Genomic DNA, 21,365 nt, shown 5'->3' on the forward strand with positions numbered 1-21,365 from the left:
TTCTAGGGATCAGCAGAATATAGTGGATGAGGAATATTTTAAGAGTAATAATTTACTAATACTAATAGTCTCTTTCCTTTACTTTCAGAATAAAGAAATAGAAGAACTTACCAAGATTTGTGATGAACTGATTGCCAAAATGGGAAAAAGCTAACTTTGAACCAAATTTTTGGACTACACTATTGAGTGCAATATGACCATTGGCACACTGATGTCCATACCTTTATGTGGACAGGTTATATTTTCACTTTTTCGTATGCACTACTGTATTTTCTTTCTAAATAAGGTTGATTTAATTGTATGCAGTTCTCAGAAGACTATCAGAAGTTCTTGCTATTGTTTGCATTTTCATAGTATAATTCATAGCAAGTTGATCTCAGAGTTCCTGTATCAGGGAGATTGTCAAATTCTCTAATAAATGACAAATTGCTGATCCTAGCTTATCCCTTTGTACATGAGTTCCCATGTTGGGTGTCTTTTGGATTTAATATGAACACGTATAACTTTGCATGGGGACTCTTGCCTTAAGGAGTGTAAACTTGATCCGCATTTGCTGATTTGTTTAAAAAAAAGAAAAGAAAAAGAAAAATGCATGTTTCAAATAAAATTCTCTATTGTAAATAAATTTTTTTCTTTGAAACTTCGAAACAAGTGTGGCTATGTTTTATCCTCTATGAAGACATTTTCTTTCAAGCCCCCTTCTTCCTTTTGATATCCTGAAAAAAATCTAGTAGAAAAGAGGTAGATTACTCTTTTTTAAAGGAAGAAGAGTAGACTAGATTTCAAAAGTTCTTTCAGGCTTCTTAGGATGTAAGGATGGAGTTCTTTTCTTTGATTTAGTATTCATTTGTCTATCTGTAACTTAAGAGGTATCCCTTGGAAGATATGAGAAGTTCTCATACATTATCTATAACGTGAAGCTACTGGAAAATGCCGAATTCCTGAATTAATCAAAATGGTTTAGATCTTGATAAGAAAAAAACTTTTGGTTTTTAAAATCTAATTTCTCTTTTATTTATTGAAAAAAGAAAAAAAAAGACTGCCCTTCCTCTAAACAATTTCCTTAATTAATAAACATTGTAGTAATAATAATAACTAACATTTATACAGTGCCTACTCTGTGCCAGACATTGTACTAAGTGCTTTACAAACATTATCTCATTGTATCCTCACAATACTCCTAAGAAGTGGGTGCTATTGTTATCCTCATTTTACAGATGAGGAAACTGAAGCAAATAGTTAAATGACTTGCCCAGGATCATATAGCTCGTAAATATCTGGGCTCAGATTTGAACTCAGGTCTACCTGACTCCGGGTTTAGCACTTTATCTACTGTATTACTCCTAGACGTATTATAAAATGCTTTGCAAATTTTAAGGCACTCTTTGAATGTCAGTTATTATCAGTATTATTACTTAAATTCAAATTAATCTGTGATCTCAATAATGTGGGTAATCCCTCTAATAAAGTAGATCGCAGCTCATCAATATCTTTTCATGACACTTTCGGTCATTTTTAACATGGATTTTAGCTTAATGAATTAAATTTTTAATTTTCACAGTGCTAAAACATTTTTTGTACTTTTAATGTTGATTTTATTTTAATTATTTTTAACAATATTAAAACATTGTTGGTTTATTTAATTTAACATTGAAATATTAGAAAAGAACTTCCAGTTCTCCATTCAAAACAGATATTTTAACTGCCCATGAGATGTTTGTCATTATACTCTTTTAATTGTTCCTGCTTCAAAATTATGAATCACCAAATTAGAAGGTGGTGATTAAACTTTTACTTGAGTAAGGGTAGAAGTAACAGGAAATGGACTAGTTGGGGAAGGATGGAGTATAATAACTAGAAACTTTCTTTGATCCTCCAGTTATCAGGGTTCTCTCTCTTCAGTTCACTTTGTTTTTATTCATTCAGATAGATTGTGAGCTCCCAGTGGGCAAGAACTGTCTTATTTTTTTTCTTTGTATCTTAGCATCTACCACAGTGCCTTGGACATACTGTAGGTGCTTTAACAAATGTTTGTTGGATTAAATTGGCTTGAATTCAGTTGAAGTGAACTGGAATTGAATTGAATTGAAAGAATTGAAATCAGAGGCATTTCCAGCCCAACCTGTGGTCTTCAGGGTTGCCTTCTCTCACCAATGGAAGCAGCAGAACGTTGACCAGTTGTTTTCCTATTTATTAGCTCATCTGTCTCTTCAAGAGGAAAGGTCAGTCGTATTGTTGACTCAGGTAGAATCTGTTCCCCTGATCCAGAGAGTGGACAATGTCAGCCTCCCTGACTCTCTCTCTTTTGCCAGAGTGAAGTAAAGATCTGACCTGTTGAATGCATCGAGTTGTACAGCTGGTTGGTACCTCAAAAAGAAAAAAAATCCCTGATGTTCCAAGGCAGTATGGTGCCATCCATGAGTGCTGGACTTGCAACTGGGAGACATCAGTTCTGACCCGTGCTTTGCGACCCCAAGTCTAAGGTTTTGCCGCCTTTAAAACTTGCTCTACCTACCTCACAGGGTTGTTGTGAGGAAAGTGTTTTATAAAACTTAAAAGTCTGTAGAAAAGCCACCTGCCCAAGAAGGGCTGTATGTACTTGGTCATTTTTTTCTTGATTTTTGTTGTAACTATAGGGGTTTCCCTGCTTCTCAGCTACCATGACCTGCTCTTGCAAGATCCCGCCTCGCTCTGGAGAGCCACAGGCCATACTAATCCTTATCTCTCCCCCACACCAGCATGAGAGCACAAAGTGTCTCATGTAGGCAATCCTACACTTGTGTCACGGGGACCTTCCCACTTATTCAGGCTCCGGGAGAAGCTCATTCCAAGCTTTACCTTGATTATAGTTGTATCTATTTCCTTGGCACAATGAGTGCCTCTGGAGGCAGAGACTCTTGGTTCAAATCCCACTTCTCATGCTATGTAATTTGGGACTAGTTTTTAAAAGAGGAGTATGGGCTAAATAGCCACTGGGGGCCCCTTATATTGCTAAAGCTTGTTTTAGGCAGTTTCACAGAGAATAGAGCCAGAAAAATCTGTATTCCAGTCCCATCTCTAGCAAACACTGGCCAAGTTTTCCCAATCTGGTGTTAGAAATAGGTTCTAATTTTTACATAAGGATCCCTTCTGATCACATATTGACTTTAAATGTTATATTATATTTTATTGTATTTTAAATTATTTTGTTAAATATTTCCCAATTTCATTTTAATCTGGTTTGGGCCCACTTGGGAGAGGGCAGTACATTTGAAAACTAATCTAAGCAGCAGGCAAAGATTAAATTGCCAAGGAAGTGCTGAACTGAATTGGTAAAGAGTTTCTTTGTCTGAGAGTTTCCTCTACATATGAAATCATAAGTCAAATCCCTACCTGACCCTGTGATCCCTGTAATCAGCCCAAATTGTGAGCTCTAAGGCTTGTATTTTTGGACTTCGTTCCAGACTATGCCCTCCATCCTGAATCAGACCTGACACTAACCAAGCAGCCTTTATGTTCTACCTGGCTTGAAGGTGTCTGTCCTTCCACTCAGATGCCCAGCTTTGTCCATGCTCCAGGTTTATTCTGAAATCTTTGGTTTGGTCTCACCCCCAGGACTCATAGTACCCGAATACCCTTTTTTTGTAAACAAATGGACCCCCTGCAAGTATCTTGCTGCCATTCCACCCATTGTCTTAGTCCCAAAGAAATCATTGACATGGTGTTGAAAATCTAGATAAACTAGCTCCCCTCTGTGAAGTCTAGGTTTCATAAGGTATGTTTTCATGAACATTTCAAAAAGAATTCTTTCAGCTCGCTCTGTCTTCTTCCCTCTAAAACTGTTTAAAAACCAAGGGACATTGACTATAACTAAGGCTAAGTATAGTTCTGTAGAGTCCATCATAAACATGTCCAAAACTCCTCCAGCCCCCAAATCTGCCTCTCCTCCTGATATCACTGTGTTATGTTTGACAGTTTTGCCCTCAGAGAGCTTATTTTCTTTAATTTTTTTCCATTATCAATCATTTACTTTTTCTCCCTCCCATCTCCCCACTGCCCCCAAAAGGGAAAAAAAAAAAAAAACCACACCAACCCTCTTGTAACGAATCTGCATGGCCAACTAAAATATATTTCATATTAGCCTTATCCAAAAATGGGCGGTCCATTCTTGATTTTTAATCCATCACCTCTCTATCAATAGTGGGCTGAGTATACAGTCTGAAAGCAGAAGAGAACATATATAATGGAAAGGGAAGGTAGTTTTACTTTGGGGAGCCTCGGGAATAGTGAATAGAGTCATTGGGAAGTTAAGAAACAAGTAATGATACAATTGACTTGATCTCTCCGCCCAATGCAAGAGGTAGTAAACTGGGATGGGAGAATGAGGTAAGTTGTGATGTCAGAGTAGATGATACGGTGATGGCCTGTGGAGCCAGCTGGGTGAGTTTGAGCTTGTTAATGTAGTGGATTACTACAGGCTTACACTTATTCTATTGCCATCTCCTTGTTTCCCTTAATGAATTCCCATCCACCTTCTAAAAGCTCAACTTAAATGACATCTTGATTTTTTTTTATTAAGCCTTTTCTGATTCTACTTCTTTGTATCTTAATATAATACTTCTATTATTTCTCAAGTATTACTGATATTATTTGTGTTTGTATCTTGCTTCCCTGCTTTTTTCCCATTCAATTTATATTTTTTTATTTTTCCTCTATTACAAATAAAACATTTTTTAAAAAACATTTTTATTTTTAACTTTGAGTTTCACATTCTCTCCCTTCCTCTTCCTCCCATCTCTACCTTTCTCATGTAGAGCTATGCAAAACATTTCCACGAAAGTCATGTTGTGAAAGAAAACATATTCCCCCCAAAAAAAACCTCAAGAAAAAAATTTTTAAAGAGTATATTTTAATCTGTATTCACAAACAATCAGTTCTTGGATATGGTAGCATTTTTCATCAAAAGAAGTTTTTCAGAATTGTCTTGGATCATTGTCTTGCTGAGAACAGCAAAGTCATTTACAGCTGATCATATATTATCACTGTTACTTTATTTAAAGTACATTTCATTCTGCATGAGTTCATCAAAGTCTTTCTCAGTTCTCTGCTATCCTGTAGACTCCATGGGAAGATATGTAACTTTGGTAACCCTCTTAGCATCTCTCATGATGTAATTGGCATATGGTAAATACAATCTTCATTGATTAGCAAAATAATTCTAATATTTGATTTCCCTCCAGACCCATCATTCCTAGCCAACCTCAGCTCACTTTCTATGGGGTGTCCCAAAAGTCTTAGATGGTTTGAACTTTAACAGCTTAGACTTTGGGAATACCCTATAGCACATCATACTTATGTAAATATTTCACATGCAGCTCACTTTTTTTGTCTTTACTCCTCCAATGAGGAGTGATCTTATATAAGAGCTTAGAAAAGGTTGTTAGCAATTTTAAGTACCCACCTGTGTTCAGCTGGAGGCAGCTGAGGGGCGGGGGAGAGTGATGGATTTGGAGACAGAGGACCCAAATTTGGATCTCAGACCTGCTACTTCCTAGCAATATGCTTTGGGCAGGTCATCCCTATTTTTTGAGCCTCATTTTCTTCATTTTTCATATGTATTCTAAGGATATACCAGTGGAGTACATTTTGGAATGAGGACTCCCAGAGAATATATGGGCTACACAAGGAAATATACAAGGCTGAATAAATTGTGGTATATGAATGTTATGGAATATTATTGTTCTGTAAAAACAACCAGCAGCAGGATTTCAGAGAGGCCTGGAGAGACTTACATGAACTGATGCTAAGTGAGATGAGCAGAACCAGGAGATCATTGTACACAACAACATTAATATTATAGGACGATCGACTCTGCTGGACGTGGCTTTTCTATAATGAGGTGATTCAGGCCAGTTCCAAAAGACTTGTGATGTCAAGAGCCATCTACACCCAGAGACAAGACTGGGGGAACTGAGGGTGGATCACAACATAGTATTTTCACTCTTTTTGTTGTTTGCTTGAATTTTATTTTCTCATTTTTTGATCTGATTTTTCTTGTGCAGCAAGATAATTGTAAAAATGTGTATGCATATATTGGATTTAACATATAGTTTTACCATGTTTAACATTTATTGGATTACTTGCCATTTAGGGGAGGGGGTGAGAAAAAGGGGGCATTGGAACACAAGATTTTGCAAGGGTCAATGTTGAAAAATTATCCTTGTATATGTTTTGAAAATAAAAAGCTTCAATAAAAAAATAAGAAAAAAATGTATTAATTTTTGATAGTTTTATTAAATTTCAATTTCTTTTTTTTTTTTTTTGGCAAGGCAGTGGTGATTAATTAACTTGCCTAGGATCACACAACTAGTAAGTGTCAAGTATCTGAGACTGGATTTGGACTCAGATCCTCCTGACTTCAGAACTAATGCTTTCTCCACTGTATCACTTAGCTGCCCCAGACAATACTTTCTTACTTCCTTCCTCTTACACTGTCAGATCTCTTTCCTCCTTGCCACTCCCTCAACACATTTTATTTTTTCCAGTTACTCAAATGTGAGATGGAACAAAAATTTAATCCAGCAGGATATATGATATAAAAAATTATAATTACAGTTTTTTTTATGACTATGCCTTAATGAGCTAAATTAGTGAGCGATCTTGTCATTTAGGTTCAAATAAGTCCCTTACTGTCTTCATAGATTATAAAATATCTTGCCTTTTTTAGCTTAACAATACACCAACTGAAAAAGACATGAGAATTAACTCTAAGAAGCGAAGCTGATGAGTTTTTATGCCTAAAATGTTATGTTTCCAGGGCAACAGATTGTAACAGCCTTTCCACAATTTTTTTTGCAGTAGTTTCCTAGGGCAGAAGTGTGGTGAGCAGAAATATTATATTGTAGGACTATTTGGGTAGTAAAGCTTCAAAGAAAACCTAACTTTCTCTCTCTCTCTCTCTCTCTCTCTCTCTCTCTCTCTCTCTGCGCACATATATAATATAATTATAAAATTATTATATATAAAATTATAAATATAAATGAATGAATGAATAAAATATATAAATATATATGTATATATATCAGAACTTCACAATTTTATATTCAATTCCTTTTCTTTGTATATAAAATATTCATGTCTGTTGATGTATGTTAAAAGCATAATAGAAAATATTTTAAAGTAAGAAAATGCAACCCTCTTTATCTGCTCTCCCTAAAAGGAAAAAATTGAGCAGTTTTGGCCTAATATGCAGATTTGTATGGGCCCAGCCACCAGAGATGTGGATTATTCCCACATTTTAGGCAAAGCACATTTTTCAGAACAGCTCTTATGATGTGGTTCAGTGAGCAAGCTGACCTCCTACAGTGCCATGGTTCCATTAAAACTTCAGCCACATCTTGTTTACTTGCATGATTTCCTGCCCTCCTTTGACAGGGCCCCACCCCCAGTTGGCCTGCTGCTCCTGGACAGACCTCCCCAGCAATGTCCTAGTTTTGAGCTTGACATCTTGCAGTACAACTTAGGAACTTTACCAGAAACCCTTGCAGCTGTGGAGATAAAGGGGTCTGATTCATTCAATAAATATTTAATATTTAACGGATACTTACTGAAGACCTGTGGTGGGCTGAGCACTGTATCAGGTGCTAGGGAAATTCAGAATGTTAGTCCAGGGGGCAGGAGGCCTGATTTAGCTTCATAATCCCAGCCACTACCTGATCTCCAATTATAAGCAAGTTAAATTATTAAAGGGTCAAGTCCTTACACTGTAGGAGAATTGGAAGGACTCCCAGCTCCCATGGGCTTCTTTTATCTCTTTTATGAAACTAAGAAAATTTTGCTTCATAATTTCTAGGATCCATTTCATTTTTAAAACTTTACAGACTTGTGAATTATTCCTGTTCTTTCATCTATTTGAATCACCGAGTGGCCAGCAGGGAGTGCTATTGTGTTCAAGATGTATTAAGTCCTCAGATTCTCTGCCTTTTGGTCCATTGATCACGAGGTACTTCCCTCTCTCCATCACTAGCCTTTGGTTTCCCAGTCCAAGTAGTTGGGGAGGTTGAATTATATCTCAGCACTCTTCGGACCCTGCTTTCCACCCTAAGTTTCTGCCTCTTAAGACTAGCTCCTGATTCCTAGGAGAGTGTATAAAAAACACTCAAAATTTTTTTTTTCTTTTTTAGAAAAGCACATGAAAATACAGGGTTTAACAAAGAGGAGATATATAAATCTAATTAGTTAATGTTGGTCCTATATACTAAGTTATTAACAGTAATCAAGTCAACAGCTTGTATTAAGGGTCTACTATGTGCCAAGTTCTGTGCTTAGTACTGGGGCTACAAAAGCAAAATTAGTTTCTACCCTCAGGGGTCTTGCAATCTAATTGGGAGAGATAACATGTAAACATATAGAATAAATTGGGGATAATCATAGAATAAGACAAAGCATAAAAGGAGTTTAGGAAAGACTTTTTTGTAGAAGATAAGATTTTAATTAAGCACTGAAGGAAGTCAGAGATAACAGCAGGTGGAAGTAAAGCCTTCCAGGAATAGAGAACAGATAGTGAAAATTCAGAGTCATCTTGTGTGAGGAAGGATAAGTTGATCAATGTTACTGGTTCACAAAGTGTATTAAGTGGAATAAAGTGTAAGAAGACTGGAAAGAAAGAATCTTTAAAACTTAATTAAAATTTTTAATTTTAAAATTAAAACTTTAATCTTGAAAAATTTAAATTAAGTTTTAAAAACTTTTTACAATTTTAATTTTGAAGTTTAAATTAAAATTTTATTTTTTTAAAAAATTAAACTAAAGCTTAAAACTTTATATTTCAAAATTAAATTTAAATATTAATTTTTAAATTTAGTTTACATTTTAATTGAAAAAATTAAAAAGTTGATTTAAAATATTTAATTTTTTTTAATTAAGAAATTGGACAGCTAGATGGTACAGACTCATGTTCCTGAGTTCAAATCTAGCTTTAGAACTTAATAACTATATGACTCTATCACTTAATCCTGTTTGCCTTGGTTTCTTTATCTGTAAAACAAGCTGGAGAAAGAAATGATAAACTATTCCAGTACCAAGAAAATCCAAAAAGAGGCCAAATCAAGACAATTGAAAAAGAGGAATAGACTAGAAAGCACCCAGTTTAGGAAGAATTTTAGAAGCCAAACAAAGTATTTTTAAATTTGATTCTGGAGTTTATTGGGGAACCATTGAAGTTTATTGAATAGGCAACTGAAACAATCAGATCTGCATTTTAGGAGGATCATTTTAATAGCTGGATTCTGGAGTGTCGAGGCAAAGAGATCAAATTGAAAACTATTGCAATAATAGATTTCAGTGTCAGATGACAAAAAGGGCTATCTGGGAGCAGTTGGGAAAATAGGAATGACAGAACTGGAGGACAGATTGGACATGAGAAATAAGAGTTGAGGATGATCCCTAATTGTGAGTCTGGTGACTGGGAAGATGGTGGTCCCTTTAAGAGTAACAAGGAAGTCAAGAAGAGGGAAAGATTTGGAGAGAAAATAATGAGTTTAATTTGGAACATTTTGAGTTTGAAGATGTCTCTGGGATATCCAGGGCATCCAGGTCAAGATGTCCAATAAGCCTTATTTGCCTGACTTCCACCACTCTCACCTAAAATCCTTCCTTTCTTTCCTTGATTTATCCTTATAGTCACATGAGATCAAGGTTTATAGGCTTGTTTTTTTTTTTTTTTCCTTTTAATCTCATAGACTAGCTTCTCCTTGAGGTCCTACTCGCTATTGAAAAGCAATTTGGTATCATAGAAAATATTGGTCTTGGAACCAGAAAACCTGTTTCTAAGCCTGGTCTTATAATACCTGTGTACTTCAATGCAAATTCTTAACTTGTCTGATCTCAGTTACTCATTGAAATGTGGGGATTATGAAGGGAAGGAGAAAGATGGGTTAGACTAGATCATGTTCGGGATCCCAATCTATAAAACTATAAATTTCATTATCTGTGTGACTGTAGACGACTCTTAAGAAAACAAGCATTTATTTAATTTTACTCTGTGTCAGACACTAAGTTCTTTACAAATATTGTTTCATTTGATCCTCACAACAACCATGGGAGTGGAGTGCGAAGATGCTATTATCTTCATTTTATACTTAAGGAAACTGAGGCAGGCAGAGGTTAAGTGGCTTGTCCAGGATCACACGGCTACTAAGCATCCAAACCTAATGTAAACTCACAGTTTCCTGATTTCTGACCCAGTCCTCCAACCACTAACCCCAAAACTTAACCTCTTTGAACTTATTACCTCTTTTGTAAAATGGAGATACTAGCTGAGATGGTACAATTTGTACCATCTATCCCGAGGAGTTCTTTGCATCTTTACTGCTTTGCAACCAATCAATCAATGAGCATTTATTAAGTACCTTCTATGTGCCAAGAGCTCTTATGGACGTTAGATATACAAAAAAACAGTGAAATAGCCCCTCTTATCAATCAGCATATTAAATGCTTTAAAAAAAAATGCTTCTTAGATTAGATTGCATTGGAAAGGGCTTTGTAATCTGGAAAGTACCTTATGAATATGTTACTAACATTGCCTTTTTATGGCAGGACACAGAGTCAAATTTCCCCATTTCATCCTCTTTAGAGCTCTCCCTTTTATTCAATAGTATTTTATTTTTATAAATATATGTTCATTTTTGTAAAACTTTGTGCTCTAAATTTTTCTCCCTTCTTCCCTTATCTCTTCCCTCCCTAAAACAGCAAGCAATCTGATATAGGTTAAAAGTGTGCAATCCTTTTAAACATATTTCCATATTTGTCATATTCTGCAAGAAAATCAGATCAAAAGGGGAAAAAAAACAAGGGGAAAAAAACCAAACAAGCAAAAGACAAAAATACTATGCTCTGATCCACATTCAACCGTGATAGTTTTCTCTCTGCTTGTGGATAACACATTTCCAAGTCCATTAGAACTGCCTTGAATCACCATATTGTTGAGAAGAGCCACGTCCATCACAGTTAATTATCACATAATCTTGTGTTACTGGGTACAATGTTCTCTTGGTTCTGCCCTTTTTACTCAGCAGGTGTTTCTGATCTTTTCTGAAATCAGCCTGCTCATCATTTCTTATAGAACAATGATATTCCATTACTTTCATATATTATAACTTATTCAGCCATTCCCTAACATTTGGGCATCCACCCAATTTCCAGTTCTTTACCACTACAAAAACTTGTTATAAACATTTTTAAAACTACCATTTTTTAAACACAGGTATATCCCAGATTATAGATTGAGATAGGACATGTAGTTCAGCCTTATCTGAGGTTATCAGAATGGCTATCTGAGGGAAAGGCTTTCTAGGAAGCAGCCCCTTGTATCAGATTAAGAAATCTCCTTGGGTCGTTTCTTCCAGACGCCCATGACTTCCCTTCCAAGGGGCTGCTGATTGGTGAGCAGGGGAACACTGGACAGAACTACTTAGAACCTTGCCTACTATCTCCAGGGAGACCACAACTGCCTCCCAGGGAACCGAGGAGACTAATTCTTACTGCAATTTTAAAATGGGCAAACAAGGAAGGGCCCTCCAGTTGTCATGAGCCCCCCGCAAAAACAGACTGGGAAGGTGGACCATCCAAAATCCAACAACTCTGAAAGTGCGTCCTTAAATACCAACACTATGCCAGCTTCTATTTTTATTCCAATTTACTGACTTCAAATCCAAGGATTCTAGAGCTGGCCAGAGGTAACTCTCACTTGGTTTTGTTATTCCATTTCAGAGAAAAGCAGATCAATAAGAATGGCACAAAAATGCTCAGGGCTTCTAAATATTATTTCCATCACTGATGAACCAGACATGGATTGCATTATTAAAATTAAATTTTAAAGTGAAACCAGCATCTTTGGAAAGTTAATAGAAAGAAAGATAAGGTAAAGTAGGAACAAGGAATCATTTTCATTTTCTCATATGAAAGGGTAAGGGGGCCCAGAAAAAGGAAAGTATTCTGGATTTGGACTCAAGTGGAACTGGTCTTAAATGCCAATTCTAACAACTAGAACACAATTCTAACAAGAATGTTGTATAACTTGAGGCAAGTCAGTTGACTTCTTTCTCTCCTTTTCCTTTTGCTCCTTTTCTTTCTCCCAAGTCCAGATTTCACTGGGGCTCTGACCATAGGTAAATCAAAACCTATCAGTGTTCTAGCTTTCTTATCTATAAAATGAGGATATTGCTTGCTCCACTTACCTCCTTGTATTTTTTTTTTTGACTAAAGTGTTTTGCAAACCTTAAAACAAATTTCAAACTTGCAGCCTACTAGCCACAGAATTCCACAGTGGGAAAGAATCAGATTAAAATGTAATTGGGAAATGTGTCACAAAAGAAATAAAAAATGTCATACAATATAGATAATTTATGATTTTCTAAGTCAACAAGAGTGGGGCAGCTAGGGGGCTCAGTGGATAGAGGACTAGCCTAGGAGTCTAGGGGACTTCAAATCTGGCTTCAGACATTTATTAGTTGTGCGATCCTTGAAATCATTGCCTACAAGAAAACAAACAAACAAACAAAAAAAAAAAACCAAATCAATAAGAGGCTTGCAGGGGTCCATTTCTGTTTGAATTTGATATTCTTATTAAGTGCTGTGTAAAAGTGTGTTGTTATCCTTATTCATTGCTTTATAAAACCTAGGGAAATCAGTTCTAGGAGGTACAAGGTATCTAACATTTTGCTGAAATTACACCTATATTGGCAAGACCTACAACTAGATTTATCACTTAGTCCAAAGAGGAGGACAAGGTTAGCATCCTAATTAAGACATGAGAGAAAGAGAGGTCCATTAGGCAAAGGTGGAGAAAGGGAAAAATCCCTAGCTGACCTGCATATTCAGACATACCAGTTCTATAAACCCTTACAAACTTTGTAATTTAGATGTTTCCCAGGATTCAAAGTCATGTTGGATATTTTTATTTATTTTAGTATCACAGGTCCCATTGGAGGTCATTCTGATAAGAAGCTTATGAATCCTTGTTCATAATATTTTAAATTCATAAGATAAAAATATCTAGAATTACAAAAGAAACCAGTGATATTGAAATACAGTGATCAAAAAAAGATTTTTTAATCACATGTTCATGGATCCAGGGTTAATAATCTCTATTGTAGAGAATGGAGAATCCTCTCATTTTACATGTTAAAAAACTGAGACTCAGAGAAGTTAATTGACTCAATCACACTGTTATTTTCATATACACTGAAATCTACATTTTCCTGTGGGGAAGATGTGGGGAAATGCCCTAAAAGAATGATTAAATCTCTTTTCAGAGCCAGGATTTAGCTGAGGAATGAGAAAGAGTACACGAAGGAGCAAACAGTGTTATTTCATGGGTAGCTATGTCCTAGGGCTTATTGGTAGACAAAAAGAATAGAGTTAAGAGTTGCATAATATGAACCGCTTTACAGTTAGTCTCTTAAAGCTCAACCTGCATGAGAACTTTTGATTCCATGAAGTTTTCTATCAAGATGTCTTCTGCTTGATGAGAGAGAACACAGTGAGAACTGTCTAGCCTAGAGTTCATGGTTGATATGATCCTATCTGAGTCCCGAGTGGAATTAAAATTTATTGCTCTTAAATTGGTAAAGGATGGCCATAACTAAGCAAAAATGAGTGGCTAAAGAGAAGAGCAGTTCTACTAGAAACATGCATTTAATTTTAATTATTCTCTTTCTTCTATTTGGAACAGTTAATGTAGATATACCTCTAATTTGCTCTGGGAAAAAATTCACAGGAAGCAGAATCCGTGCAAAGAAAACCTTTGGGGGTTTTGCCTCAACTTTACCTCTTTTCCATCTTCCAGGTCCTTGTCCAGACTCTTTCAATATCACTTTGAGAAAATCACATCAGTGGACAAAATGTTGAGTCAGGTATGTAGATCAGTGTCCTGGAAAAACCCAAGAAATTGTGACCCAGAAAACCTGTGATTTGCAAAGTGGGTCCAAATTTCACCAGGAAATTGTTTTCAAATCCTATTCACAGATAGTTACTTCCCACAATATCTTCCATACAGATAATCTCATCTTTAGAGGGTGAATTTTTCTAAACTTCTACTAAAAATATATCTTCTGACTTATATAGCTAATTTTTTTTTTACTTTTTGCTAATGATGTTCTTATGTTAGATTATGTGTTACTTAGGAGCTTGAAGACATCTGTCCCCTGATTACAAAACTACTACTTTTTTAAAAAGGTTATTAAACATTTATTTTAAGGTAAAAATGTATGACATTATTTTCTTCCTTAAGGATAAAAGGTTTTTACAGATAGTTTTTTTTTCTTTGTTTCTACATCACATTCTTTTCCAAATATATTCTTGACCCTGCAATCCTTCCCTTGTAACAACAATAAAAAAGAAATAGAAAGAAAGGGGGGAAAACAGCTCAGAAAAACCAACCAATGCATCAATCATGTCTGACAGTAGTCTCTCACCTTTGTAATGAAGTGAGGTGTTACACATTTTCTCAACTCTCCCGTGGAACCAAATTTTGTCATTGTAGTTCTACACTATTAAGTTTCAATTTTCTCTTCATTTGCATGGTTTTGAGTCACTGTATATAATATAGCTCTGCTTTTCTTTATTCCATTCTATATAAGTTCATATGTTTTCCCATGGCTTTTTTTTTTTGGTGAGGCAATTGGGGTTAAGTGACTGCCCAAAATAACACAGCTAATAAATGTTAAGTATCTGAGGTTGGATGTGAACTCAGGTTCTCCTGATTTCAGGACCAATGCTCCACACATTGTACCATTTAGCTGCCCTTTTCCTCATCTTCTAAATTTTCCATAGCCATCATTTCTTAAGGTATAATAGTATTTCATTATATACCACAATTTGAGCAATTCATTGTCCCTACTTGATGGGCACTTATTTTTCAGAAAGTGTTTATTTTCAAGAAATAAATAATTGTAAGAACTAATATTTTAATGACAGAAGCAAGTTAGAAGCCCCAAACGATAAAAGAGAGTTAATAAAATTTTCTGTTTCTTTCTTTGGGTACTCAACTTAGCATCCACCAAGGCTGGACCGTAAAATCAGTGGATTAAATGATCGTTGGCGCTTCCCAAGAGAACATTACCTAGGAGACCTTCTGGGGCTCTCCCAGTATTCTAGAGCAACAGGAGTAGATATCAGCGATGAGCTGAAGATGCTTGACAGGTAGAGAGAATGTAAACATATATTTCCACAGAGAATACCACTTCTACAAGACATTTTTTTAAGTAGCTTGGTCAAACTCCTAAACTTATTCTAATTGGGATGAAGGAATTTGTATTTGTCATTTTTGTTGTTAAGGACTCAAGAATAGGGACATATATTAGAGAAATAATCTAGTCTTGCTATGGCAAATTTAGATGTACCTAAGGAAATCCTGATGGAGCTATTTCTTTTAAATTTATTTAGATGGAATGGGAAAGCTACAGAGTAAAACTTTCCACTTACACTCATCAAAATAGACTATTAGCATTATTTTCTAATTTTTTTTGGACACACTAAGCTTTGGACACTATAGGATTTTGTAGCAGAGTTAGTGTTTAATGATCACAGAGAAGAGCTGTTCTTTTCTAAACATCTGCCTGTTAGGTAATCAGAACTTAAATTTTATTCTGTTCATACTATAGAGACTCATTTGAAAAACTGCAGGTACTCTTCTATAAAAGGATGGTAGGATTTTGAGCACTAACATCTTTAATATTCCTGACTCTCCTGACTTTGTCCACCATCCAAGGGTACGGAGAGTTATAGATAAGTTCTCTCATATGAGGATATCTATTTCCTTTCTTTTCCAGATACACTTTACCTCCAGGCTCTATCTTCCCCAATAGGAAGGTAACAGCTGACCATTTGCTGATTGGTTCTTTAACTATGATAGCCTAAAAAATCATCCTTAGTCTTGTATAATTTTCCTTCAACTCTGTAGGACAGTGTGGCAGACAAGAGGCAGAGGATACTCAGATTCACACCGGTTTAGACTTTCCATAAACTTTACCTTAGTTATTAATACTCTAAATAAAAGTTCTTTATCAATGAATAGACACTGTAATAGAAGAATTGAATTATCAAAATCTTGTCATTCTTACTAAAATTGAAACCAACAAGACAATAATAAAAAGTTAACAGCTAAATGGAAAGTTGATGCTTGGGTTCTGGTTGGAGAGGTAAATGAAGGAATTGGAGGATTTCATTTTTGGAGCACATCCAAAGGCCTCTGCTCATTAATATCAAGCAAGCATAAAATTGTTTGCTTCCTTGGTCATGAAAAAGAGACAGCACTGTCCACTTAGAACAAGAATTCCTAAAGATGGTAAGGTCCTATGGATGCTCCTTGATGAAGATGACATTTTTTTTTCTAGTTGGATAAATCCTCAGAACATTTCAGAGTCTCTTAAAAGGGATCAGTAACCATTCTAAAGAGTGATCCACCAGGAAAAACCAAGTGGGTGAAGAATGGTCATTGCCACATTCAGAATTTCAGTTTGACAAGTAGCCTATGCTGTAATATCCACTAGGGTGTATATTAGATGTTTCAAACAGGAAGGAGGACAGGTGCAAATTTCTTTGGGAAATTGGAAAATTCCTTTACTAACTCCCAGGTCCTCCCTGACAAAGGCTCACACCCTTCCATTATTATTAGATGGCTGAGTCATATGGTCTCCAAGTGAATTAAAAACGAGTATCTCAGATAGTAATGGAAAAGTGCATGGCAGGTAGAAGTACACTGCAACACATAACAAGGAACTACAATGAAGAGAACAAACGACCTCATCAAATGATCAACAAAGAAGATTCTGAGTTCATATGGTTCGAATGTGAGAAAGCTTAATTGCATTGTTTCAACCTATCCTCACATGGCTGAAAAACTAGAATTATTACTTAGAGACCAGAGTTTCTTAATGCTTAACTCAGGATCTAGATTGTGCTGACCAGAAATCTTTCAGATTTCTGAAGATTAATGTAAGGAGCTTTCTGCCATAAATCTCAAGCAACCTATGTGTCTTCTCTGGAAAATGTTCTCTGCTGGCCAATCAGCTACTATTTTCTTGCTCTTTAAAAAAAACAACCATATAATTTGATACTTAAAATGATTGTGGGAGGGACAGGAGGCCACTCTTTTTTCTGCTCTTCTTTTTGCCTGATGACTTAATATTTTTTCTGAATTTTTTTCAGTTCTGTATTTTGTTCTCTGTCATATTACAAGTAAGGGGCTTCTGCTGAGCAACCTAGGTATTTTACTGATTTCCCCCAATGAGGAGAGAGTCAGGAAGGCCTTCATAATTTTGGATGAATTCCCTATGGGAGGGAAAAGAGCTTAACAGTGTGGGCAGCCAAGAATGGACTATTCCCTTCATTGAGAGGAACAGTTAAGCCTGCATCTCATTAATTGCATCAAATTAACTCAGATGCATCTGAGTATGTTTACTATGCCAGGTGATAGGGATACAAAAATCAAAAATGAACCATCTCTATCCCTAAGCAGCTTACATTGTGCAAGAAAGAAATGCTCCATATACAGATGAGGTATGGAATGTAAGACAAAGAAATCAGACAAAGCATTTTAGAAAAAGTTAAGGAGGGAAAAAGCATGATCAGCTGAAAAGATCAAGGCTTGTTAACCACAGAAAGTAACACTGAGCTTGGGAAGATAAAGAACTGAACTCAGAGATGAGCAAGGATTTCATTCCCTGCTTGTGTGATAACCTGGAGATGGTATATTAAGGAGTTGCCAGTCATTCAATTTTGTTGCAATGCAAAGTATAGGGAAGATAACAATACCAAGTAAATTTGGAAAATTACTTTGAAATTAGATTTTGGTAGATTTTTAAAAGCAAAGCTAAATAAATTTTCCTAAAGTTGGTAAGGAGCTCTTGAAAATACTGTGGAAAGTAGGGGAGCAGTCTAGTCAAAACTGTGCCTTTTAATAAGTGTAGAAAAATAAGGAAGAAGTTGAGAACACTATCAGCCAACTATTATTTCCTTAGAGATACAGTGGGTTTTTTTTTTTAAACATAAATGGATCCATGTTTTTCTACTAAGTGTGAAAAATGGAGCATTGGGAAATCAGAGGGAGCTGGCTGACTGGGAGATGACAGAATTTGTCAGAGGGACTGAGGCACAAAAAGTGAAAAGCTGACAAGTAGCTCTCCTTGCTTTTTGACTTTGAACCCTTCCTGACTTAAAAAAATAATTTTTAATAATCACCCCCTAAAAAGACAAGGTGACTCTGCTAACAGATGGAGAAAAAAGGGCTTGTGAGCAGGGCATAGGGTAATGACACAGAGTTGCTGAGTAAGGATCGGAGGCAGGAGAAGTTGGTGCAGCATTGGAAATTTGGGCACAGATCCTTTGGTTCCAAATGCAGTGGTCTCTATGTTCTCTCACTTTGCTCCTACAAGCTTTTACATGCCTACATGCCTGTTGTCTTAGCTAGGATTAAATCCTCACTTAGTACCTACTAATTGTACAGGATGAAAATTAAAGCCCATTTCTTTTTAGTGACACTAAAATAGTTCACCCTGAGAGTTTAGGTTCTTCAAAAAACCTCAAACACATCATGTCCCTCGTGACTCTCTTTAACAATGAGATGAACCAAATCAGTTTCAACTGTTCAATAATGAACAGAACCAGCTACACCCAGCGAAAGAACTTTGGGAAATGAGTATGGACCACAACATAGCATTTCCACTCCCTCTGTTTTTGTCCACCTGCATTTTTGTTTTCCTTCTCAGATTATTTTTACCTTATTTCTAAATCCGATTTTTTTTTTTTTTTTTTTTGCTGAGGCAATTGGGGTTAAGTGACTTGCCCAGGGTCACACAGTTAGGACGTGTTGTGTCTGAGATCAGATTTGAACTCAGGTCCTCCTGACTTCAGGGCTGGTGCTCTATCCACTGCGCCACCTAGCTGCCCCTAAATCCGATTTTTCTTGTGCAGCAAAATAACTGTATAAATATGTGTGTATATATATATATATATATATATATATATATATATATATTGCATTTAACATACACTTTAACATATTTAACATGTATTGGTCTACCTGCCGTCTGGGGGAGGGGTAGGGGGAAGGAGGGAACAGAAGGTTTTGCAAGGATCAATGCTGAAAAATCACCCATGTATATGTTTTGTCAATAAAAAGCTATAATAAAAAAAATATATCTGCCACAAAAAAAGGATATACAGCTAATAAAAAAAAAAAGAAATCATGTCCCTGCATCATTTGTGACTTAACAAGAGATACAATATATAACAATTCGTGTTGTAACTGCGATTCTCTAGTTCAGTTGGTTAGATTATAGTTAGTACCTGGGATCATGTATTTAATCCTTGAATTCTCAAGTGAGCTTTGATCCATTCCACGGTCACAAATTGTACCTTTAATCATTGCCAGCAGTCTTGAAAATATAACTTTGGCTACAAGGTGAGCCAAATGAGTGCAGTTGACCAGATAAACCCATTTCCCAGATAAGAAAATGCCTCAAAGAGGGCAGCTAGGTGGTGCTGTGGATAGAGCACCAGCCCTGAAGTCAGGAGGACCTGAGTTCAAATCTGGCTTCAGACACTATTTCCTAGCTGTGTGACCCTGGGCAAGTCTCTTAACCCCAATTGTCTAATCCAAAAAAAAATTAAAAATAGAAAATATCTCAAAGGCTAAAATCTACTAGATGATGAATCAGGAGGGTCATCTCTGCTTAGAAAGGACAACTTATCAACACCATTCCAGCCTGCCTTTAGCCCTCATTATGATTTCTATCCATGAGCTTCAGGGATGTGACATAACCCTGTTAGAGTAAATCTTTCAGGGTGCTCATTAATGCTGGTTGTTTGGCTGTCTCTACTGGCTCTATTTTCCTAAGAGGTGTTGGAGGTGGGTAGCTATGATTTCAGTATCATATTTTTCTCAACGACTAATTCACTCCACATGATGATGGCAGATGACCAACACCTAGCACAGTTCATATTAGATTAGAAATCGTGATGGATTATCTGACAGTAGTTCATTAAATGAGATACCAGCTAAGTAGAATGCCAGTCTGCTGCCCACAATGACTTTCTGATGAGATCTGATCATATATTGAAGAACCAGATGAAGACATTGTAAACTTTCCTGTCAACTTTCAAAAACAGAGGATATGATCTTGGTGAAATTAACAAACTCTCCCAAATGTGAAAAAGAAAATATTATAGGGAAACTTTATGCCTTGATAATAGGTGACTGGAGATGGGGTAACTTGTACCCAATATAGAAAAACACAAACTAGGGCTCAAATCCTGACTCTGACTTTCACTAGTTGGATACCCTTAGTCAAATAGCTGAGCCCTCAGTTTCCTTATTTGTAAAGTGAAAATTAAATACTATCTACCTCAAAGAGTTAATATGAGGCTCAAATGAGTTGGCTTCTATTAAGAACTTTGCAAACTACAAAAAACAACACTATTCTTTGAAGACAAGAAATCTGGGGCCAAAATCCTAGCATTGGAAGTTATAAGTTATATCTTCTATATCCTTGGTTTTCTCTGTAACAAAGAAATAGTAGTTGTGTAGTTGTACTATATATCTCACAGGGTAGTTGTAAGGAAAGCATTTTGCAAATAAGTCATATTAATATGTTATTAATATTAAATGCCATCTATTATTATTATAGGATCACATTAATTTGAGGCAATGATGATGATTGCCTTTGCAAAGCAGATGTCAATATTAATTACTAAATTAAAAAATACTCTTCTTAAGGTTACACATTCCACAACTTCAGAAAATCTTAACTGGTTCCATCAAGAGAAAACCCAGCCAAGATACCTTGGCAGGTAAGTCCCTATCATAGTGATAAGAATAACTTAAATTACAATATACTTATATGTATAGAATAGGGTCCTAAATTCATGAAAGTGGATCTATATTTCCTATTAATCCAACAAATATGTTTTCATGTAGTTATAGTCACAAGAAAATTGTCAAAAATCTACAAACAACTCCTCTTTGGAATGGACAACTTAATCAAAATACTATTTATAAATATACTAACTATCCTTCCTTTTTAAGTTATGAAAGATTAAATATGAAATATATATTTTACTAAGACTTTTTTTCTGTAAAGAAATCTGGAACTAAGTCATTTTATTTTCTGCACCCAAAACATTATTCTAAGAAAGGTTCCTTAGGTTTAAACAGATTGCAAAAGCTGTCCATCCCATACATCCACATATCCATGCACAAGAACATTTGTCTTAAAGTAGCTAAGAGTTGTTCGGGTTTTCTTTGAACTTATGCTTAACCATAATAATAAAAACCTAGGCTCTTACCTCCATAATTTCTGCATTGTAGTAAATATCTATTTAATAGC

The 21,365-nt window shown here is 35.8% G+C and overlaps 2 protein-coding genes across 14 annotated transcripts in view; both read left to right on the forward strand.

Annotated features, from left to right (window-relative positions):
* The window catches only part of TACC2 (transforming acidic coiled-coil containing protein 2), a 228,748-nt gene extending 226,174 nt beyond the window's left edge, over positions 1-2,574 (forward strand). For 6 of the 12 annotated variants that reach the window (XM_051981584.1, XM_051981577.1, XM_051981574.1 and 3 more), the window contains one exon: positions 89-2,574. In XM_051981584.1, the coding sequence (XP_051837544.1) occupies positions 89-154 (66 nt within the window). In that variant the 3' untranslated portion in view covers positions 155-2,574. The remainder of the gene's footprint in view (positions 1-88) is intronic. The other 6 variants (XM_051981579.1, XM_051981576.1, XM_051981585.1 and 3 more) reach the window with 1 other exon arrangement.
* Positions 2,575-11,489: 8,915 nt separating this feature from the next.
* Positions 11,490-21,365, forward strand: part of BTBD16 (BTB domain containing 16) — a 105,156-nt gene continuing 95,280 nt past the window's right edge. Inside the window, exons 1-4 of one of the 2 annotated variants that reach the window (XM_051981588.1) lie at positions 11,490-11,714; positions 13,826-13,892; positions 15,032-15,180; positions 20,756-20,829. In XM_051981588.1, the coding sequence (XP_051837548.1) occupies positions 13,881-13,892; positions 15,032-15,180; positions 20,756-20,829 (235 nt within the window). In that variant the 5' untranslated portion in view covers positions 11,490-11,714; positions 13,826-13,880. The remainder of the gene's footprint in view (positions 11,715-13,825; positions 13,893-15,031; positions 15,181-20,755; positions 20,830-21,365) is intronic. The other variant, XM_051981587.1, reaches the window with a different exon arrangement.

The sequence above is a fragment of the Antechinus flavipes genome, chromosome 2, assembly GCF_016432865.1.
Source record: "Antechinus flavipes isolate AdamAnt ecotype Samford, QLD, Australia chromosome 2, AdamAnt_v2, whole genome shotgun sequence".
Classification (NCBI taxonomy): domain Eukaryota; kingdom Metazoa; phylum Chordata; class Mammalia; order Dasyuromorphia; family Dasyuridae; genus Antechinus; species Antechinus flavipes.